General features: G+C 43.7%; 2 protein-coding genes and 1 non-coding gene across 3 annotated transcripts; 1 reads left to right on the plus strand and 2 right to left on the minus strand.

The window, feature by feature from the left end:
• Window positions 1–599: 599 nt before the first annotated feature.
• brd1a (bromodomain containing 1a) lies at window positions 600–15,202 on the minus strand. The gene is made up of 13 exons (XM_070853730.1): window positions 14,910–15,202; window positions 12,689–14,096; window positions 12,145–12,301; window positions 11,640–11,771; window positions 11,403–11,531; window positions 9,826–10,138; window positions 9,387–9,713; window positions 7,017–7,598; window positions 6,401–6,542; window positions 5,514–5,647; window positions 4,298–4,407; window positions 3,555–3,709; window positions 600–2,363 (listed from the first exon to the last, which is right to left on the minus strand). The coding sequence occupies exons 2-13, from the start codon at window positions 14,077–14,079 to the stop codon at window positions 2,180–2,182; spliced, it is 3,756 nt and encodes a 1,251-aa protein (XP_070709831.1). The 5' UTR covers window positions 14,080–14,096; window positions 14,910–15,202; the 3' UTR covers window positions 600–2,179.
• On the minus strand, window positions 10,448–10,520 carry trnak-cuu (transfer RNA lysine (anticodon CUU)). The gene has a single exon. It is a non-coding gene; the product is annotated as a tRNA-Lys (tRNA).
• A 1,000-nt stretch (window positions 15,203–16,202) lies between the features above and the next one.
• zbed4 (zinc finger, BED-type containing 4) lies at window positions 16,203–24,256 on the plus strand. The gene is made up of 2 exons (XM_070854043.1): window positions 16,203–16,314; window positions 19,438–24,256. Exon 2 carries the CDS (start codon window positions 19,631–19,633, stop codon window positions 23,408–23,410), a length of 3,780 nt encoding a protein of 1,259 aa, XP_070710144.1. The 5' UTR covers window positions 16,203–16,314; window positions 19,438–19,630; the 3' UTR covers window positions 23,411–24,256.
• Window positions 24,257–24,314: the final 58 nt, after the last annotated feature.

Raw genomic sequence — 24,314 nt, forward strand, 5'->3', positions numbered from 1 at the left:
TTTTTGTTTGGGAGCAATGAAAAAGTGAGAGAATGAAAATAACGCTAAACAAAAGTATAACGGCCTCCTGCAGCTCTCACGCAACACTGTGAGACCTCTGAAGTGTCCGTTCTTCAGCTCATGGAAAGTACAAAAATCATGTGTAGCCCATGAAATACAGCGACGTGCTCTGTCACAGTTCATAAGCTGACCCTCCTCTGCAGACCATATTACCGAGCTGGCAACCTATAGGACACAATTTGCAATTTAAGTGGACAATCATGGGCTCAGTAGATGAGCAGGGTACGGTGCCATATGGCAAGTGGTGGGTTGAATTAGTGTCTGCCAACCATGAAGGAGGTACTGTCCTTTTAAGTGACATTTAGGGGGGCTCAGAAAATGCAAATATCATGACAATTTTAGTTTTTCGGTCAGTTACTTTTGGCTTTGTGGATTCGTGAAACATTTCTGTGTACAATAAAGGGGAAGGTCAAGATTGAATTGAATCCAGAATACTGCATCATACCGCTGAAACACACACACACACACACACACACACACACACACACACACAGGAGAGGCGCGTTTTCATATTTGAATCTTTTATTTTTTTGCTTTGCTACAAAAAAACAGTCCCAGCAATATTTCATATGACCTGATTAAAAAAACTACTACAGTTAAGTACAAAATAAAATATACCAAAACTACCCAATGCTACCCAGAAAAAATAGGCAATAGTATAAAAAAAATGAAATGTCTTGAAGTCTACTACTACAAAAAAAGTTAGAAAAGGTTACTTAAAAAGAAGGCAAGTATCCACCACAAAATGTGCCACTTTACCACAATCAGTTTGCACGTCTTTCCTTGAATATAAAGTAATGCGAATACTTTACAATAAGTTACCGCAGGCACGTCTCCCTACGACTACAGCAAAACCAAGTAACAGTCAAATGTATCACGTAAAAATACACTTTACTTTTTTTTCCTTTTTTTTTTTGGCAACGATTTCACACATCACACAGAGAGAAAGGAATCGGCAAATAAACCTTCTGGGTAGCAACATTTTTGGTATCTTGAGAACGTTATTAAGTTCTGTGTCCACAACATCAGACTGCCTGTATGAGCTTCAGAGACGTACATACTGTATTACCGTGTCTTCAAATCATATAAATATATGTGAACAAAAATATACGAAAAAACTATTTTTTAATACAAAGGATTAATGCCAAATGGAAGCTTACGATTATAAACTTCAATAACTTAAGAAAAACAGAAAAGAAAATGGGAATACTTTCATACTTTTCAGAAACATGACATTTTAGCCCTAATCTCCTCAATAATACTAAGGCTTTTGCACATTTTTTTTTATTCTTCTTGATCATACAGCACTGTCAAAATAGCACTCACACCATAGTGCCAAGAATGCATCAAGTATAAATACTAAGAAAACTCCTGTACAGTACTCATTTATGTCAAAACTAAAAAATAAGTTAGTGTCAGGCAACTGTACAAATTATTTACAGTTTAAATACAAAGGAAGGTTATTTGTAAATGGAGGTGAAGCATGTATGCAAATGTGACCTTGACATAAATGTAGACTTTGGCTACAACTCATTCAAATAAAAAAGAAAAAAAGAAAAAGCCTTCATGTAGGCAGGAAATGTACGTTTTTGTCCACTTTAATTCACCAGCTGCTTCTTTTTTTAATAACCTCTAACAGAAACGATGATTGGCTGGCTGCCAAAATAAAATAAAAAAAAGTCAAAGTCCCATCACGCTGCAACTTTTTTGCCTCGAAATGGTTCATAGAAATGATGGTCATGATTGGTGGAGTGAGAGAGAGGGTGAGGAGGGGAGGGGGAGGACTTAAAATAGCAGTCTCTAAGCACAGTTACAAGCCTGGAGGTGGAGAGGCGGAGAGGGTAGATAGACACATTCGTTTCAGCAGCAGCCGTATCCCATCGGCACATGGTAGGAGTGTGTGCGAGTAGGAATGGATGAGGAAGAGGCACCACCTGTTACAGCAGGTGCCCAGTAAACATTTGAGTCTCCTGCAGAGACAGAGAGGAGTGGAGGGGGGGGTATTTGGTACAGGAGAGGTACGAGATTGTGTGTGTGTGTGTGTGTGTGTGTGTGTGTGTGTGTGTGTGTGTGTGTGTGTGTGTGTGTGTGTGTGAGGGGACAGAGTCGGCGGGTGTCATCAGTCCACGTCGCTGAGGTCGCTGACTGGCTCGTCCTGCACTATGCTCAGGTGGTTCATGGCGCGGCTGTAGGCGATCTGGACCGCCTTGCGGATGCTGGACGTGCGTCCTTCCATCATTTTGATTTTGTCTATGGTCTTGTCCATTCCCAGAGGAACCATCTTGGATCTAGGAAGCCACTGCCTGAAGGGGAGAAGACAGCGGCCAAGTTACACCTGAGCAGCGCCGGGGGCTGAATGTTTGTGTGGCTTCCTGGGAGCACATCACTCAACTGGGATTTGTTGCAGTAAATTACATTTGATTTTAAATAAAGAACTACAGATAATTAGTCAGAAGATGGTTTTTACTCTCATGTTTCATTCATTTGAGGTGAAAACACAATGCTGACCATCGTACGTGACTGTGTTTGTTTTTTTAGCATGAAACCAGTGCAGCAGAAAAAGTTGATGCAGTGAAAATAGCATGACAACAGTTCTGTCAGATCATAATTATATTATTGATTTTTAAATAAGCATCAAATTATGGTTATTAAAGTTAAATCATTAAATTAAATTGTTATTAAATTATATAAAGATGAAACAACAGCCATCACACTTCATATATTCTATTTCCAATATAAAAACAGAGAAAAGTAGTGGATGCTCATGTTTAAAGATCCGGAATCAACAAAATATTTGGAAAATTTCCCCGATGAATGACTAATATTTACTCAGTTTCCAGTCAATTACCTGATTTAAGCTTTCAGTGCTTATTTGGAGAAGGCGTCTTTGTATTTGGGCAATCCTGGTACTCAATTATAAGCACTGGTTAATAGTCCTAAAACACGACTATTGCTACTGTTGCTGCCACTTTTGAGTTCTCAGCAGGATTAAATGTGCGGCTGCAAGTGTTTAATCAACTGACTGGTGGCTCAGGATCAAACAAAAAGCTTTTTGCTTTAATCTTTAAACCAACTGATTCGAAGTGATTAGAAAATCCTAAAGCATTATAATTCTTATTATATCATCCACTTCTGCTTTGTATTCAGTTATATTTGGGACTTGATTTGTGGCTGTTCTTTTAGCACATTTTGTTGTGTGGCAGCTCCACGGTGGTCGCTCCAAGATGTGAGCGTTCGTTTCTAGTAACAGATCCAACGGCTCCAAAGGCTCCAGTTCCATCATCACCATTAAAGACTGAAAAACGTTGTCCCACTGATGGGAGTCCAGGTGAAATTTTCAAATGCCTCTTGAGACGAGAGCCATTTGTTATCACTTGACAATCGATGTCACGCAGCCGCGAGAGAATAATGATCGGCTGACGGACAGGTTGACAGGTTTACCCTTGTAGAAACCTGCAGCGGCTTAAATCATTCCCCCAGATAGCGGCACTCACCAGCTGCGCTTGTTGTCGAAGAAGAGGACGAGGTAGAGTTTCTCTTCGGCTTTGTACTGCATCTGTTCTCCGATGCGGAGCACGTCCATGGGGGGCATGGGGATGGACACCCCGTTGTGCTGGCAACCCACACGCGGCATGTGGGGGTCGATGATCTACACACAGCGGGGGAGGGGAGGGAGCAAGAGCAGAGGGAGGGGGTTACACACACACACACACACACACGTGCTCATGAATGCAAACGCATGGCGAGCATACATTCACCGACAGAGTCACCCAAGCGGAGCGGAGATGTCTCTACTGTACACATGTGTACACACACACACACCACACACACACACACCACACACACACACACCACACACACACACACACACACACCACACACACACACACACACACACACACACACACACACACACACACACACACACACACACACACACACACACACACACACACACAGCTTATGGCAATGAGATTCTTTTCCTCATTTGTCCTTTTCATGCTAAGGTCGAATTTAACAGTTAACAGTGAAACGCTGCCACCTAGAGGAAACACTGAGGACTTTTTGAAGAATGGGACATTAACTGTCGACCGGTCACCTAAAAGAACAGTTTTTGTAAAACTATTACAAGAGTGTCATAATTAGGGTCCAATGTGTCCCACTATGAAGAGGTGAAAAGGAAACTTCAGAGCAAAAAGACAGTGATTGTCATGCTTTCTCTCCCACAAACACTCACCAAGGCAGGGTAGGAAGGATATCCACTACATTTGGCCCAAACTAGCTTTAGGGGTTCCAATGCAACTGTTGCAGCACTAGCGGGCATCCAAATATTGCTGTTGCCAACCTCTATGGAAGCGGGAACAACACCAAACAAGTTATGTGCGGGTTTAAACACAGACAGAAACACATTTCCAAAAGCCGTGCCTGTGAGTGCAGGAGCGCACAGCGGACCAGGGTGGGAAATTAACTTTTCCCCTTTAAGAGCCACGAGTGAACGACAGAGATTAAAATGCACCAGCCACTTTTGGCATTTTATTAGCCAAATGTGATTTTTATATGAGGGAAGAGTCTCCACATGCTGACTGGTCACATGCCATGATGGCAGGCAGAGTATAAAGACTCACCGGTCACTGCCAAAAGTCACAACAAGTTGGCCGGTCGCTGCTGTTAATTTCCAACCCTGTTTTTTATGTGTGTATGAATACCAGATGGCTGCAAGTTCTATCAAGTTTAGCTTTTAAGACCAAACTGATGCTAAAATGAAATGTAAGGCCAATTAAAATAACTGTGCACCTTTTATAGTTTTCATGACATAATTTAGCTTTACAGGACGTGCAGACATCTGGGAATATGTGCCACTACATGACTGTACTGTATTACTGACCAGTCACACGGATTACTGGACAAGACTGAGAGCAACAGGCTACAATAAATACTGTGTTTTGTTTTAAATCCACTGTCAGTCAAGTCTTGCTTCTGTCTCAGCAAACACCTACTGACGCTGGCTAGAAACTAATGTCATGTCATCAGTATTGGTGTATATTTTGACTGATATGATACAAGAAACTGAAGCATGTAACTGTGTTTATGCTGCATTTTAATGTACATTTGACTCTATGTTCTATTAATAGGGCCAAATATACATGATTCAATTTGACAAATTGTTGCAAGGCGTCACATCTCCTGCCTGGGAATATATCTCATCTTTGTCACAACTCATAACCAAATTTGAGGGCTTCCTGCATAATCAATATCAACCTAAAAACTGAATATAGAGCAGGATCTGACTGAGTTTCAGTTCACAAAAAAAGCATAGAAATTGTGAAGAATTTAATAAGATCAATCAATATTAGCATTTCACTGAAAAATGACCAAAACCTGTGTAAAGAATGTTAAGGCTTCATTTCACACCTGCATGCAGATTCTTTGGACAGATAAATCAGCCGACTTACCAGCAGCGATTCGGGCAGCTTTTGCAAAATTCCCGGTTTCGATACAAGCGATTAATTCGCTCTTATCGTCCACAGTGTTTCTCCGGACCAAGGCGGGTTTCCCTTTCCCACATTTTGGAAGACTGAGAACAGTGCTAGAAACATAAAAAAAAAAAAAAAAGACATTTACAAGAGAGAGTCAACTTCTGGTGGTGATGATGATTGAACCAAAGTGTTGGACCACCAGCTAATGGAACAATAGAAGGATGGAAGAACTGACAGACCAGCTGGCATTGCCTTCTTAAAGGGATTGTCAGGATTATTTGAAGTGGGGCTGTATGAGGTACTTCAGCTAGTGTATTACTTATGGCAGATTGCTGTCAGCATGCCCCCAGTTTGGAGGAGAAAGCAGGAGTCGCTCAGCAATGTGCAGCTGTGGACGGGGCAGCAGAAGAAACGTGTTTTAGCAAGTATATCAGTTTAAGGGAATGCTATAGTTTGAGTGTTTTCACCACTTTACAAAGCCATCAGACAGCCCTTTCCGGCATGCAGCTGAAGCTGCTCGCGGTTGGTACGTTGATCGAGGCTGTGGTAGACCAGCAACTGTGAGGTAAAGTTACTGTTTTTGTCAATGGAGTGAAGAGAAAAAGGGAACAGGTTCAGTTCCTCTTCAGGCTGTCTGACGTAAAGAAACACAAATATTCAAAATATAGCGTACCTTTAAACTGATTTTTTTCATTCAGGCCTTTTTCAGGTGGCTAAAATATGTCTCTCTGCTGCCCCTGTCCACAGGAGTACATTGCTTAGCAGGCTCCAGTCTGCTTCTCGAAAGATAAAAGACTAACCATGGGTACAACAGAGCCATCCCTTTAAGGCCCTGCTTCTAAGTCATATCTGTGGTGGATTACCTGGTGCTTCCTGGCAGGCTGCTACATGAGGAGATGGAGGACTCAGAGGCACAGCGTCTTCGAGGCTCCACGGGTCTGCTGGCTCTACTAGAGTCTTGCAGCTCCTTCTCCTCTTCCACCTCCAGAAAACCACTCGACAGGCCTGAGAGGAGGCAAAGCGAGATAGGAGGCAAAAACATTTGCAACCAATCTCAAAAATATATGTATTACGCATACTCTGATCCAAAAGAGCATCTGCGTTGGCTACAATTAGTCCAATTAATGATCAGTCATTCAAATTCCAACATATGGTAACTCAAGGGAAATTTGTAGCCTTGCAGAAAATTGTGGAAGGGCTTGACAACTTTACAAGTTACTGTTACAAGACAGACATTGATATGAATGGAGGTATGAGCACCACTGTGTGTATATGAAAGCAAAAACAAATGCATGTATAGTTTGTGTGTATAAATGTACAAAATGATTAATGTAATTGGTGTAAACTTCCCTTGACTCCATTCGTCACTATGTCAAAGGACTTAGGATTACTTATTTCTATTGAACTTGAAAAAGAAACTAAAAATAAACTAATTAGATGCAGCTTCTTTCAGCTTATTTTTCTTCCAGCTCTTCTTACCAGTGTCAAGCCGTTTCACAGGGGACTCTCCCTCCTCTTCATGCTCCCCCTCTCCCCCCTCTTCCTCGCTGTCTCTTCTCCCACTGTGCTTCCTCTTCTTGCTGTGAAGCAGCGTCTCCAGCCTGGGTATGACCACTGACAAGAAGGATTTGGAGCCCAGCTGCGCGCCCTCCTCGTCTTCCTCCTCCTCTCCCCCTTTTATGTCGACCCCGTCGGCCCCCTCCTCTCCGCCCTTCGGGGCCTTGTGGGGGCTGGCTGTCTTCGATTTGCGGAAGAGCACGGCGGTGCGGCGGTTGACGGTTCCCGTGCGCTCGGCGAGGGTGGACGTGGCCACTACGCTCACATCTCCGTCCAGCAAAGAGTTCTGTAGGCTGTCGTGGGAGTAGCCGTTGAGGTGCGGCGTAGAGGACAGCAGGTCTGGTATTTCACTATCGAACTTGACGCGCTTGCTGTGACTTTTGTCCTCGCAGTCCGGGGCGGCGTCGATTGGTTTGAGGGTCGGGGGCTCGGGGTCTGTGTCTGAGTGGATGAGGGGAGGGATGGAGTCTGAGGGCTCTAGCTTGGGAGGAAGAGATTTGTCTCCTGTAGGGGAGAAGAAGATGAAAAGCAGAGACACGAAGTGTTTACAGCTCTAATTTTGACAATACAGCCAACATGAATCGTTCAAACTGCGAGCACTAAGTACAACACACATTATTCACACTAGGACACAAAGGCAGTTTTTATAGTTATTGCCAAGTTTTTGATAATTATGCTTTCTTTGGTTTTTGGTTGCAGTGCATCTGGTTGTATTATTTATACTAATGTATTTCCCCTCTCTCTTTCATCATCATTACCATTTCCACATGGTGCTATAAAAATACTAAAGTATAATACATTTTATTGTGGCTTAGCTATGCAGAACAACATAATGAAATTGTTGGCAGACTCCTTTGGAAAAAACAGCAAACAAAAGCTATTCATAACTAGAATTATCGCCTCGCGGTTGTGTGCCTCCACCAGCCTGTCAAGTTGCAGTTTACATTTATGTCTGTCCAGACCCACAATTAGTGTCACCAATTCAGAATCCAACCACATGTGAAATACGGTTGCTTCTGTTCTTGAGTTGTGGCGTTGAATAATAACCAGAAGACTGTTGCTGCAGAACATTATGATGTCACAGTGACGCTGACCTTTGACCTTTTGGACATAAAACGCCATCACGAGTCATCATCCTCGAGTCCAACTGGATTTTACAGTCTACTCATGGCAAAGACAAAAAAAAAAAAAAAGACCTGCAGAGCAACAATATTACCAACAGTAATGCGCTACAACACCCACACTTTGTCCAAGTGTAGGAATGCTGACTCAGCGCATTATCTCATGGCGTTTGGGTTTATCATAAAAGTAAAACAAGGCACTATTTAGCATAACACTGAGGCATTTTATGAATAAAAAATGAGAGCAAAATTACTTTTTCCATTCTTTTTTCCCCCTCCAACTAGCTCATTATAACGCTATCTATTCAGGGATCGGATCCGGAGGGAGACATAAGAGTGTTGTTACGATTCACCAGCAACACTTATTCTCCGCTGCTGGAGCACAACCGTCACATCCATGTACTCCTCAAGTTGTTACTGTCTGGTGCTGCAATTTGAAATAAGGAGTTCACAACAAGGTTTTCTGTGTCTGTAAGCCTTCTGAACACTTCTCAGCTTAGCGATCTGTAATATATTTCAACAACCGTCTCTCAGATATAAACATGCTGATCAGATTTCCATCTACAGTGCCATTTGAACACAAAAGCTGCCGCTGCTCCACTCACAATTAACTTTCTAATTACAGATTTTTATGACCCGTTCTCTGTCAAAAAGATATGTTGTTGGTGCAATAAAGTCAAATATGTGTACATTACGTAATTAAGGTTGTTTCAGCTTTCTAGCTTTAGGAAATAACGGTTAATGGTCACAACCGGAGGTTGTCCCAAATACCAAGAAACATCTGTTTTTAGCAAAACACAGAGATGGGGTGTGTTATGATTAACGATTAGTTATAGTGGCCTGGAAATCATGCATAATCTCTATTTTGTTCTTCAAATTGCTAAAATAAATCTAAGATGTGGGAGGTCTGGAACCAGGATGATGTTATAGTACTGAAAGTAGCAAAAACGGCTATACTACCATGTTCCACATACATTAGGTATGAGGAACAGCATGTGACTTTGCTTTGTGAGGCTGTGTTTTGGGTTGGGGGGGTTAATCTCTGATCTTTATCCTGCGCTACAGGATATTAAGGACATGTGATTCTGTTTAAAGTCGCAGAGGCTGGTTGACGAGCACGATGTCAACCAGAAAATTCGCTCTCTAATAGTCAAAGCAGATCCATACGTACCCTCATCATCAGGAAAATGTCCATTGGGCTTCAGTCTCTCTTCTTTAGGATTACTGAGCACTGGGTGGGAGGCAGCGGATGAAGATGATGCCGATGTGGTGGGAGTTGTGGAGGACGAACAGTGGTGGTGGTGGTGGGAGGGCAGCACTCTCTTTAGGCTCATTTCGTTGCGGACGTCGTTGATGGTCTTTTTGAGCAGCTTTAGGCGCTTGCTGCGGGAGGGGCTGGACTTCATGGCACAGGTCAGGTCAAACTTCTCCAGAAGCAGCTGAAGCTGCTTTTCCTGAGACAGATGCTCCCGATTGGCTGGCACTAGTAGGCGGTCCACTACGGAGAGAATGAAAGCAATCACTGGGAGATTGAAAGACAGTTTTCATTTGCCCTTATTCTGATGATGCAAACACATCACACAGGTGTATGTCTTTGCCACTGCCCTTACCGTCCTCCCAAGAAAAAGATGGCGGTGCTTTGATTTCGGGAGCTTCATCCAGATGCATGCCGCTTTCCGAGTCAAAGCCAATTTTCTCCACATCTCGCCGGGCCTTTCTAATCAGAGCCCCACCCTGGTCTCGGAGGCGGACAGCAGCCCGGTAGAAATAGGTGTCCTTTGAGTTATATTTCATACAGTTATCAACAATGAGGTTGAAGTCATTCTCAAACTGCTCCAAGTTGTTGTAGCCCTGTGCATCGATGCGCTGCCGCATGGTGGAGAAGTCCATTGGGTGCTTGATGTGGTCGAGATAATCGGGCACCTACAGGAAACGGCAAATATGAATGATGAATTACTTCAAAATGACTGAAACTATTTATTTACTAATGAGAGGTAAGAGGCAAAGATCACTGTGTTGCGTGGGAACTCAATGTTCTACTGTTGTAGATACAGCTGTCATTCATATCAATAGGAGTTGGGCAACATGACAATAAAGTTAGTTAGATAGTAAAGTAGCTACAACATAAATGTGTTGTTCTAAGTTTAAAAAATTACTACAAAGTCTTAAAACTTAAGACATTTGATTGTCAAAATGACAAACACTAGTGATGAACTCCAAAGCCAAAAGTTTCGCCCAACGTGGGGCTCGAACCCACGACCCTGAGATTAAGAGTCTCATGCTCTACCGACTGAGCTAGCCGGGCTGGCACATGTTAGCACTCTTCACCTTTCACGACCACAAGTCAGGAGACTCTCAAGTTACACATTCAACACACCAGGAAGTCACATTGCTCAACGATGTCTACTCAGTGTGGGGGAGGGTTGATTTGTAGCCTCAGTCACTGTGTTCTGAACCTGTGACGTGGAGCAGGCAGCTGTCTGCTGGCTGCAGTCTCTGTGGTTTGTGTCCTAATGCAACTTTTAATACATGTGTGGTGACTCCAGGGACTGATCACCGTTGGTAGTTTGTTTTTAGGTCTACTTGGTGTATGTGTGGCTCTTAATCATTAAGGAAACTCATATTAAGTACTTGATATTTAACAAGATCACACTCTGTGTTGTACATGTTCATATGACAGCAATAGGCATCACCATTCACGCCATTATTTCAAAATTTCTGGAGTAGTTATCTGGCAATCAGGCAGGAAAATAGGTAAAACAGACATGCTGTGTTGCTGGCAGGGGGCTTTCGCCCTGACAAATAGCACAATGGCAAAATTCACAGGGCTGTGTTGAAATATGAACCAGCAGGTCCGGTTTGAAGGCATATAAAACAGGAAATCGTGGGATGCTCAGGAAGACTATATAAGTCCTTGTATTTGCTTTAGGCCGGACTTTACACCTCCTAAAAAGTTAATTGTGGCTGCAGTTGTCTTTCCCATCTCCAACAACCAAACAACAAATTGGCATATTGCTACGAGGTATGTCCAGTACTAGGAGTTATTCTTCCTATTATGTGAGCTTGCACCTGTATGGTTAGCAAACAAAATGCACTGCCATAGCCAAAAAAGGAAGAGCCAGAATTCTGTGTGACCAAACACAACAACAGAACTTAAAAAAGTGTTCAAATATCTGCCGAAGCTCACCTCACTGACATCAACCGGCTGGGTGAAGATCCTGGCCTGGTCTTTTGTCTGGAGCTGGTCCAAAAGGGCTCTGAGCAAAATACTGAAGGGGGTGAGCTGCATCTCCATGAGGGTCTCCTGCTGTTTGATCTACAACACAGCACAGAGGGAAACCATTAGAAGTTCGGATTGTTTCATTTATTCAGCAGAATTGCTCTGACCTCAGGTGACGCCAGGCGTCTGCTCGTCCGCTCCTACCTCTTCCCTCTTGAGCTTCTCCCTCTTGCGGATTAGCTCCAGCAGCAGCCGGGCTCTCTCCAGGTCGTGTCTGAGACGATGCCATTCCTTCAACTGGTCCTTCAGTGCCCTGCTCTCCTCCTCATTCTGCCTCTGGACAGGAAATTCAAATAAAGACCAGTTTAAAAAAAAAAAAAGAGTAGAATCAAAAATAATCAACTTGCACAATGGCTGCGTGTTTCTCAAGAAAATACATTTTCCATAAAATGAGGTTTTCACTGAGATCCACATTTAGCAGCAAACACACAACACGGCCAAACACCTTTTAATAGCAGCAGTAAAGTGTTGAAAAGCGTACTAGGCAAAACATAAAAGATTACAATGGAACAAAGTAAAAACGTGTGAAATTGAATGGCCATATGAAAAATTAAAACACATATTTAGAGTTCTAAAAGCTACTGGTACTTTGGTAAAAGGCAAAATGAAGACTGAAAGCCTTCTGTGGTTGACTGACAGATGAACAAACCGGCTGTGCATTCTTCTGCGCCTGCAGGCTTGTCTGAAGGCGTCTGATGAGGGGAAGCCCATTCCTGGATTGCCTCTTTAGTGTCCAGTAATTAAGGACCAGCTCCACAAATGCTTTCTTCTTCTGGACTGACACCTGGTTCAGAATGGTTTGTAATCTAAAAGAGGAAGATGGGTATTAGGAGGATACAGCCAGGGTGGTTACCAACAACTAGCACATTTTAAGAGTCACTAGCTGCTTGCAGGTTTATATTCCGGTATATATAAATTCAGAAAACAGATTATGGGAACAGTGGCACAGAGTGGAACAGAGTTTTTCAGTGACAAACTTAAAACAGCAGTGGACTGGCATTCGACACAGACCAAATGCATGAACGCCAAAACACTTGCCAATGTCACATTTTTGAGAAACACAGACAAGTGCTCCCTAGACCACCAGTCCCACATCAAGCAATACATCAATGGCGTTCAAGTGAATGTAACTGAATATCCCACAATGAATCGCATACTATGCCTCGTATCATTCACACAGCTCATAATTATACCTGTGAGCAGGAAAAGTAGGCACAGTAGGAGGGTTTGCAGCTTCGCTTTCAGGTTCAGGCTCAGGCTTCTTGTTCTTACTCTTCTTCTTCTGTTTTCCTTTTGACTGTACTTTCTCTTTGACCACTTTCTTACATAGTCCATTTTTGGGTTTGGCATCATCGTAGATTGTAAGAGGCCTCCTTACACACCCATTAGGTGTGTGAGCTCCACAGTAGGCTGTCTTTTTCACAGAGAAAGTAGGCTCTCCTGTTTCCGTAACGTCTTTGATTGGCTCCATTTTCATAAAGAGGCCAGCCTTTTGGGCACAGCTGACATGGAAGGCGGTGTAGCAGTTGGCTTTGTGGCACTGGATGCACGCCCCAACACCTCTCTCCTTGCAGAGGTAGCAGGTGAGCTTCCAGCGGGCAGGGGGAATGTGGCTGACACCATCAATGGGTTCGATGAAGGTGGTGTTGGAGAAGCCGACCTCGGGAACCCAGAGGGCACACACCACGTGGCCCCAGCGGTCGTCGTCTGTTTTTTTCACCGCTCCACCTTTGTTAGGACAGAGGACGCAGTCTGCGGGCTGGGTGGGTGACTGGAGGCAGTGTCTGCAGAGCCACTGGCCCTCAGGAATGTAGGGCACACCGTAACATTCCTGGTGCACAGCCACGTTGCACATATCACAAAACAGGATGGCGTTGCTGTTGTGACACTCTCCATCCATGCAGATGCAGCAGACGGCGTCCTCGTCGATGGGAGCTTGCTTTTCGCTGCCTTGATCCAGGCTCTCCAGGTACAACTCTTTCTCAAAGCGATCAATAAGGAACTCAAAGACGTTGTGAGAGACCTGACTGACCCCTTCACTTCTCCGTTTTTCATTGACCAAATCCAGCCATGCATAATCTTCCTCGTCCATGTCGTACTCCGTTTCCTCATCCAGCTCTTCCTCCGTCTTCTCCGTGTATTCATAAAAGGCAGCTGGGCGCTTAGGAACTGCTGGAAGATTATATTCCACTGTACGAAATTTAGGCTCCGGAAGCTTTGGACCAGCATTAACACCGGCATGATGTCCGCCTCCCTCCCCATGGCCAGTGATGCCCAGTGCAGCGTTTCTCTTCTCCTGGTTGTTTTTTAGTCTGACTGACCTCAGGAGGACCTGCTGCTGCGGTTTCTCAGCATTCTCCTTATTGCTGGTGCACTCCATCATCTCCTGCACCATGGGGTCATCGTCCGACATCACGTCCAGCTTGTCATATATGCTGACCCGATGGATGCGGCCATCGATATCGAACTCCACCATGCGCTGCGCCTGGGCGTACGTCAAGATCTGCTTGTTGGGGGAAGGCTTGATGGGAGATGGTGGCCTCTGCGGCACCGCAACTCGGTGCTGCCGAGCTTTCTTTTTCATCTTGACGCTCCGTGTTGCTGTGGAGACCCAGAGCGGAGAGAAACAGCTATAAATCTACATAGATACAGTGTTGTGTGGCCTAATGCACACTTTTTCACAGCAACAAAACAATCAAACAACAAAAACAGAATTGTTTCAAAAGTGAGACTTCCTCAAAAGCATGAGATAAGGCTGTCATATCAATGCATCACATGCAAGTCAGATAATAAATCATATTAGTGACATCATTTCTAATTGATTGGTATAATAATGTGCCTGATTGAAAAATAGGGTATTCTGGTCCTCTGGAGCAAAACACACAAAGGCATAGCATTTTAATGCATTACACTTTAATAACATTTAACCAGTTAACCAGCTGATAAAGAACCTAAAAGGACGTGCAACTGTCACTGGTGTTACTGCTTCACACTACAGAGACTGTCCATGTTATGAACTGAGATGTAGTAGCCAGCTGCATCTTACAGCTTTGTCAATGAGCTGAGGCATTTAAATGCGGTGGGGGGCGGCCACTCAGGCCACTTTCAATATGACTGCGCAGGAGTTTAGCACTTGCCCATTTGGTGCAGAGATGCAATTCCCTTTAGATTAACAAGTCACAGTCAAAGTGACCAAGTTGCTAACAATAACATTAGCTAGCCAGCTAGCTAACAAGAGGAGCTAGCCACCCCCTAAACGGACCAAATGGCGTCAAACAACACAAGAGCTCTTTAAAACAACGTTTGTTAAATCACACACAAAGCGTACCATCAAACATTTTACAGATGCACCGTGTGCCTCCTCGTCTTCGCCAGATAAAAAACAGAAAAGCAAATAAAAACCAAAGCACGTACCTCGGATTCACGAACAGTTTTGCTAGTTGAAGGAGACGGTAGCTAGCCAGTAGCCTTACAAAGCAATGGCGATACGGCCTGCTAAGTGGCTCTAATTCAGTACACAATGTTCTCATCCAACGGGCGATACTGGGGTCTTTTCGGATACTAATAAAAAGAGAAAGAGGCCTGCTTGGTGCCTGTGAGGTTCCGATACTAAATTCCACAGAGAGCACACTGTTGTTTGCTTTGTGGACCATTAATATGCTAACAGTCGCTCGCTAGCCACAGTCGACCAGCAGCAAATAGCAGCAGCAGCACTACGGACGGCTCATCCCCCAACACAACAATGCGTTTCAGCAGACAACTCCCACCCGTACGCACCGCTCTACGTGTGACGCTGGAGGTCATGTTGGTGGTGAGTCGTAGATTTCGCACAAAAGCCCATCTGTCACACAATCAATGCATTGCCTTTTGTCAGACCCGTACTAGCCATACGCGCAGACAAAGCTGCAAAACAAAGCGCGAATCATGGCAGTAGCGCCGTGTGAGTAAAGCTGACACCTATCTGTGTTTTTGGTTCAGGGATCGGGGTGTGAGCCAAGTCATAACCAGCGGATATCATTCTTAAAATGGCACGTCTGGCTGTCATAGCGTGGGCTATTGATTCAGCATTTTCTCCCGTGGTCGCAGAGGACAGTGGGGACATTAGCAGGACAACAACAAACCACTGTCGTGTGCCCCACCCTGGTGACCAGTTCTCCCCAGACTGGATCCTCCAGGTCAATAACACCCCCGTCGGTTTAAAGCAGCCATAACGTCCCGTAGTGATGAAACCAAATATGCTAAATATTCACATTTCAAATCCTTGTGTTTCCATGTGTAGGAAACATCCACCAGACCGTGAACGCATCACACAACAGAACCAGTTTATTCATTGAGTCATTGAGCAGTAATTATATCGTAGTAGCAAGCTGTTGTTTTTATTATTATTATTGTTGTTATTATTATTATTATTAGTGGTTTTAGACCGCATAACGTGAAATGGTTCCGTAAGTTAACCGTTACTGTTAATATAACCGATTCTCGCTTGTTTTATGTGAAGATAAACCCGCTATAAGTCGCTCCATTTTGTTATTTTAATAATTAGACGCCCACAGCTGATACTACTGAGGGGGAATGTGGTAAAATAAAAGGCGATATTAGGCGAAATATCGCTTAAATGTGTCGCACAGAGGACCGTCCGCCCGGTGACATCATTAAAACATGTTCCTTCCGTCCGACGCTGTGTGGAGCTGCTCCGGCCGAACTGCTAGCAAACCAGGAGACAAAAGCAACAAAGTGAACCCCCCTCCGGATCAATCAAATGTGTCATATTTAACTGTTTAGGAGCCGAAACCTGGCGATCACATCGTCTCACTTCACTGTAAGTACCCGGAGCACATGTACCCGTCCGAGGAGGGTTTAACGGGGCCGGGACGTCGTGGTTAGCGCCGGTCAGATTCGGATCCCGTGCGGTTCGTGTGTTGCCACGGCTGGGTTCTGCCTCGCCAGGTTAGCTAGTGTGTCCTGTGTGTGGCCTAGCTGGCAGCTAACCAGCTAGCAGTCGTGGTGTGGTCCGAAATTTCCAAACCGCCTCTCGGAGCTCATCACGCCGCTGATGGGATAGTTGTAGAAGTGGTTTTGTCTCAAATTGCTGTGGCACAAATCCATGTGACAGAAGTGTTGTACCTGTGTGTTGTTTTTGTCTGTTTATTAGCTTTGCGGCTAACCCAGTTAGCACCAGGATAGCCACCGTGGTGTTTACTGATGATGTAGCCTAACTGCCAGCGTTTCTTTGAATTGTAATGTGAAATATTTATTGGTTTAAGGCTGGCACAAGTTTCAGGATTTGTGTTAGCTGTTCAACGAGGGTAAGCCGGTGCGTGAGTATCCATTTACAAGTTGGTGTGTTAGGTGGAGATGAAAGCTAGTCAGCGTTGGCAATTTTTTTTTTTGCTGTCCTCTCGTATCTTCTTAGCACTTAAGCCAAACCCGGAAAAACTGTCTGTCACTGTTCACTTAGGAAATGGCTTAACTTTACCAGCTTTTCTGGCTGTCTGCTGCCGTGAAAACATGTATTAATAATTAATGGTGCAATTGGGTATGTTGGTCACATTCATGAGGGTAGATTAAGATGAGTGAACGGTTAATATTGTTAGATATGGTTTTAGTCGAGATTGCTAACAAGTTGGACTGCATGAGGTTGACAGTGGTGGACTTAGGCTTATGTCCTCAGTGTTTTGTGTCTTGCATGTATACCTATTGTATCTTGTGCTAGGTTAACAATCCTCCAGGTCTAGTCTGTGAATTAAATTAAGGAGTGTTGTCTTATTAATATTTTTCCCTTATTTTGTATACTGCATGTAAAGCATGATTCATCTTGACTGCACTGGTTTATAGAAACACAATATTTCCTGAAATAAGAAAAACAAATGGTACATAGACTTAACATTGAGTGCCCAGTGAGGCACTGGTTGTTCATAACAGACCACATTTGACCTAATCCCACAGCCGGTGGTGTATCTGCAATCAGAGAACAGAGAGATTCTGTTTAAGTACAGGGCATATCCACCCAGTTACCAGGTTATTATGGACACCAATCTAAGACTAATGCCGTCTAATGCAACAGCCATGCAATAAATATTACTTCATGAATATTATATTGAGCAGTTTTTTTGTTTAAATTGTTTTTTAGAGATGTTGATTCAACTCACTGGTCATTTTATTATTTTTAAATAGATTGCATTATATTTAGAGGTAAATATAGATGCATAAAAATTTAATATTCTAACCTTCATTAAGGTGGCGAGTAATGCAGGCCTGTGAGACTGCATTATTTTTAGCTAGGTGGAATTTAAAAGCAGGCATCCGAATTAAGGCTAAATGGTATTGGCACATTTCACCATGTGTATCAATTAATGTCATGGCAGGATCATCATTTCGACAGAGTGGTGCTAATACAGCATTCACAGTATATTAAGATCCTAATGTAATGGCCACCTCCTCCGATTTCAGTCATCAGTTCCTCAAAATGTAGTAGTCAGTGCAGCCGCTGAAGAGTGTCACTGTAATGAAAACGCTTCTATACAAGGATCCACAGTCAGTGTATTAAATATTTAAGATGCATTCATGTGGAGTTGTGTGTAGATTTACTGTACTGTGAGCCAGTTATACATAATCAAATGTGATACGAAAGCTACCAGTGTTACAGAGCAAACAGATTAATTCCCAAAACTCAGAACTGAAAATTCTGAATTTGAAATACTGTGAATATTTCAGTGGTAAGCATAATTATTAATACATTGGAAAACATTTTAAAATAGTTTTAAGGGATGAAGATAACTTGTGGGGATGAACACAGGCTATAATAATAATTCAGAAAGCTGACCAAATTGAGTAACAGCTCAGTGGAAGAAGCTTAGCCAGGTGTTCCTGCTTGTGATGAGTGATAACCACCCTGGTGGCTGCTTGCATAATGCTGTGGGCTATGAATGCAGGTCTTCCAGTGAACCTGAAGGCCAGGCTGAACCTGCACAAGTTAATAAGACAGTGTAGCCTCACAAAGACTTGCTACTGTGTTCAGGCAATCCTTATCAACGTGACAAAATCAGAAATCAGTGTGGTCAATACGGGTGGTAAATTGAGAGTTTTATTAAACATGATTTTACAGCAGGAGTTGTGACTTTTAACCTCAATACACCATTTATTACCACCAAACGTTGTGCAAAGAGCCTGGTCAGTCTGTTTTAAAATATTATATAAAATGTAATGAATAATAGAGCTGACCTATGTACAAAAATAACCTTATTGTTTTGATACTGAGCTGTAAAAACCTTCAGTTGCAGTAGAATTTGCACAAGTTCAAGCCTTGTGTAGTGTTATTACCATGAGTTTTTAACAAAATCTAAAAAACTGCAGAAGAGCAGGCCTGGTGTGAACATTGAGAAAGAGAAATGATAATATCACAGTGCCGTTTTGAATTTCTTCCATAAGAAGTTCAGCTCCCTAATGTTTTGGTCAGTGATCCCTGTCGGATGATAGTCAGCTTACTTGACACACTGTTAGTCAGGTTTTTAGTCATGCAATCGCCATACACAGCTTTGTGCTTAAAGACAACCAACACACTGTTACTCATTGACACTAAAGTCACCTCTAGCTCTTCAGCGTTTGGGTCGGTTGTGGCCATTTTCATGTCATAGCACACCAATCATCAAAGCTTGTGAGTAGCATGGCATTTTCAAGTCTTTTTTCTTCATGTTCTCTCACATATGTCATGTGGAGCAGAAGACAACATATGAGCATGTGACCGTGTGTTTCTGGCCCTCTGGTTATTTAGATTGTAGAGGTTAAAAAACTCTTTTCTTTAAATTGCAGCTTTAAAAATTGCACTTTATTACATTCAGTCCTAATGTACAGGACTTTTGTGTTTCTGCAGAATACCCATATTACCTGTCTCATTATTTCTTAAGACTACACTCTGACGTCTTTTCTCCCTCCATCTCTCTAGGTCGTGTGGAGAGAGGTGGAACTACTTCAGTCATAAATGGAGAGGGACAAGCAGGCACCCTGTGTCCCCGACAGCCACACACTCTTTACAACACCTGCTTGAGAGCCGCAGTATCGATGACTACACCTGAAAACACTGATTACGTTTGACAAAGCAGACCTGACTATTCTACAGAAACCCTTGGGCTGCTACCATGGATGGGGAGGAAGAGGTCTCTCACATGAGCGAGGATATGTTCAGTGAACCTAATGGCACCATAGAAAAAAAACGAGAGGCAAAAGGGACCTGCCTGAAAATTGAGGGCCAGGATGGCTACGTGTTCAAATCGTACAGCATTAACCCTCACGAGACTGCGAATGCAAAGTCTCCCACTTGTTCCTCATTAACACTAGATAAAGACTGTTCCTCCTTTTTTCATTTATCTTCTCAGGATGACAAACAGTTGGAATCAGACCAAGCAAGTGAGACTGATCCAGCTTCTCCCACTCCTTCAAACAAATGCCTAAACGATGATGCTGAGGGAAACACGGAGGGTGAAAAGTATGAAAATGGTAATGAAGCAAGTGAACATATCAAAGAGGAGATTGTGGATACAAATGGGATGGAGGAGGAAACCCAGGATGATGAAAGGCTTGGATTTGGTAGTTCAATTGGCCCTTTTGTAACTAGAGAAGGCGACGAGTATAGTAATTTACTAAGTGGGTACACAAGCACCCTTTATGATGTTGCCATGGATGCTGTAACTCAGAGCCTTTTGTCATCTATGAGGAGTAATACCAACCCGAGGAAAAAATCTCCTGCATGGAATCATTTCTGCATATCGCCACGAGACAGTACCAAAGCAATCTGTTTATACTGCATGAAAGAATTCAGTCGGGGTAAGAATGAGAAAGACCTCAGCACAAGTTGTTTAATGAGGCACGTGCGAAGGGCTCACCCCACTGTGCTCTTACAAGACGGAGCAGACACATCCTCAAACAATTTGACTAGCTCTCTCGCCTCATCTTTGATACCTCCCTCCCCAAACTCACCAAAAAACGGAGATTTGACAAACAGCGTTATTTCTTCTGCCTCAAAGAACACTTCACCGTCCACCTCCTCTGCTGAAAATTCAGATCTGTCATCCAAAGAAGTGTTACCCAAAGTCGAACCAAAACTAGAACCGTATGCCAACATTGACACTGTTTGCAGCACGCTCGCATCCTCACATTCCAATGAAAACAACCTTGAAGACATGTCAGACGGAGGGCCCGAGCGCCTTCCCGGGACCCCTAAAAGCTCGAGTTCCCGACGGAGATCAGCTGTGTGGAAACATTTCTACCTGTCACCTGCTGACAATTCCAAAGCAGTATGTATCCATTGCATGAATGAATTCAGTAGGGGTAAAAATGGGAAGGATCTAGGGACAAGCTGTCTTATTCGTCACATGTGGAGGGCCCATAAAGAGGTTGTCATTGAGGAAAATGGTCAGGGCAATCACATTCCCCCACCCTACACAAACCCGCCCTCACTATTGTCCCGCACACAACTACAGGATCCACTGGAGTTAAAGAAAGAATCGCCCCTTCTTCCATCCTCACCAGAAACCATATCAGATGAATTACCCCAAAGCATGGAGGAAAGTATGGATATAAAAGAGGAATCTGATGAGGTGATGCAGCTCTCAGGGCAGGAGTCCTCTCTCAATCTCTCCTTTAAAACTCAGGGGGAGGATACACCCCTAACTTCCTCACCATGTGACCTCCCTGAGGGCCCCGGCCTCAATCAGGACCATTCAGTTTTCCAGCAAAACAAGAAAATCATGAAACGGGTGAAATCTGAAGTGTGGCACCATTTCATAGTGTCACCAGTTGACCAGTTAAAAGCACTGTGCCGTTACTGTCCATGTGTCATCAGTCGGGGGAAACGGGGCGACTTTGGTACAAGCTGTCTGATGAGGCATCTTATGAGACGCCACCCTGACGTCCTCAAAAACCAAAAAAGCACAGATGAGAAGGAGTCCTCCCCTCATCCCTACACCAATCTCACCGCAACGGACGCAGTTTCAACCCAAGAAACTGAGAGCCCTGCCAGTGAGAAAAAGCCACAAACCCTGCCTGTTTTCAGCAAAAAGACATCAAAACTGTGGAACCACTTCTCCATTTCACCTGCTGACCCCACAAAGGTGGTTTGTTTGCACTGTAGCCGCACAATTAGCAGAGGCAAAAAGACTACAAACCTCGGCACAAGCTGCCTCTTCAGGCACATGCAGAGGTTTCATGGACATGTTCTTGAAAGTAACAATTCTATCTCAGGTGATGTGCCGTCTGCTGAAATTCAAGTTAAACAAGAGCTCATGGACACTTCTGTTTATGAAGCAGAACAGAACCGTGAGAGGTTTGATGAACACCACCCGGTTGCCAAAAAAATCACCAAACTTATCGCAGAAATGCTCGCACTGGATCTTCAGCCATCAGCTCTGGTGGAGAATGCTGGACTGAACAGACTACTAGAGTACCTCCAGCCTCAGTATTCTCTACCACCTTCTTCTTACTTTACCAGCACTGCCATACCAGATATGTACGAAAGGGTGAAGGATGTAGTGCTGACCCACCTGAAAGAGGCTGAAGGTGGTGTCGTCCACTTCACAACTAGTATTTGGGTCAGCAGCCAGACAAGGGAATACCTGACCCTTACTGCCCACTGGGCAACATACGAGTCAAGTGTCAGACCCCAGGGTCAGGACTTTCACTGCTCCGCTCTCTTAAGTGTCTCTCAAATAGACTGTGATCACGATATGCATGACATCCCAAAGCAGCTCGAGTATCTGTGGGATTCTTGGATCACCTCATCAGGGCTGAAAAAGGGGTTCACTGTAACTGATAACACCACCATCAGAAACACCTTGGAGGACCATGGCCATGTCACCATGCAGTGTTTTGGACACACCATAGACCTCATTGTTAGCGAAGCCATAAAGAGCCAGAGAATGGTTCAGAACCTTCTGAGTATTGCACGAAAGATCTGCGAACGTGTGCACCGCTCTGCAAAGGCCAAGGAGAAGCTGGCCGAGCTCCAGAGAGCCCACCAGCTGCCAGAGAATCAACTGATTCAGGATGTTCCCTCCAAGTGGAGGACCTCCTTTTTCATGCTGGAGCGGCTGGTGGAACAGAAGACAGCCATCGACGAGATGTCGATAGAGTGCAATTTCAGGGAAATGATCAGCTGCGACCAGTGGGAGGTGATGCTGTCTGTCTGCAATGCACTGAAACCTTTCGAAGTCGCCTACAGGGAGATGAGCAACCGCACTGCCACTCTGGGACAAGTGATACCCCTCATTCACATCCTCAATAGAAAGATAGACCTGCTGTTTGATGAGACTGTGGGCATAGACACCATGCTCAAGTCCCTAAAGGAAGCCATGGTGAGCAGAATGTCCGCAACTCTGCACGACCCACGATACACCTGGGCGACCATGCTGGACCCAAGATACAAGACTTCTTTGTTCACGGAGGAGGAAGCAGAGCAGTGTAAACAAGATCTCATCCGGGAGCTGGACTTGTCGTCTTCTACCTCAGTGGCAGTCAAGCCTCTGCTGCCCAACGGCTGCAGCGAGGGCCCCGTTTCATCCAACACCCCCCACTCACACAAGGACAACCTCTGGTCCTTGATGGCCGACATCCGACAGAAGATAAAACACGAGGAGAAGCCAAAGTCCTCAGAGCTGGCAGTGCTGGAGTACCTTGAGGAAGACATACTTGATCAAAGCTGTGACCCCCTCGACTATTGGAACCTGAAAAAGTTCCTGTGGCCCGATCTTGCCAAAGTAGCTGCCCGTTATGTGGGCTGCCCCCCCAGCATCGTCCCAGCAGAGACACTGTTCAGCACGGCTAGTGTAAACTGTGCCCTAAATCAGTCCAGGCCTTTACTGGAAAACATGGAGGGTCTGCTGTTCCTCAAGGTCAACCTCCCTTTGATTTATTTTCAGTACTGATTAATGTTGAGTGTTAACTTGAAAACCCTTTATCAAGGACCAAGTTGCATAGCTGTGAAATGGGGGGGTTTTCTGTTGGGCAAAGTGTAAAATATCAATTTATACACTGATTGATTTTCAATGCAAAGGCCAGATTTGGAGGTTTTATTGTATTCTGTGTACTACTGTTAAAACACTTTGGAGCTGTTGTGATGAAAAGTCTCAGTCAAAAGTGTATCAGGGAGGGAGGGTTTTTCTAGCTGTAGGGGTTGGTGACAATGTGTTTGCTTGTAAATGGTTTTTTGTTTTTCTGTGTCTACTCTCTCCTTGTGCCTTATCCAAAACTACTTCAGGTCAAAATGCTGTAAATATGTTGTTAAATTGCGCAGATCACGTCAGGATGCTTTCTTCTTCTTTTTTTTTTTTTTTTTTTGATTATTATGTATTAAAGATAGATGCAGAGAGTTGTTTTCTGAATGAAAACATGGCCCAAAAATAAATGCTGTGACTGAAAGATGTTTTAAGTTAATGTTATTTAATTTTCATTGTGAATTTGTGGCTCATGGTACTGTCATTTAGAAATAGACTTTTTTTTTTAACTTGCTGAAATGTTTTTAATAAGATCATGTATAATATTGCTGTATTTTCAGAATAAGCAGTTTGTTTGGAATATACAATTTGTCTCTTAAGCACAATTTAAGTTTATGTCCAGGGGATTAAATTATGGGTTTATTATTGAGTAAAACAATGTACTGTACATTTTTATATTAAATGACTTCTGAACCTAATTTGATAAATGTTTTAGCATTCAGACTGGAACCATGCAAATTTTGTGGTCATTTGTAAATAAAGGTTTTCCTTATGCAACATGCAGGTGTTTTATTTGGTCTTCAGAGATGTTTTTCAGGTTTTCTTTCATTCAGTT

Source organism: Pempheris klunzingeri, chromosome 22, assembly GCF_042242105.1.
Source record: "Pempheris klunzingeri isolate RE-2024b chromosome 22, fPemKlu1.hap1, whole genome shotgun sequence".
Lineage (NCBI taxonomy): Eukaryota > Metazoa > Chordata > Actinopteri > Acropomatiformes > Pempheridae > Pempheris > Pempheris klunzingeri.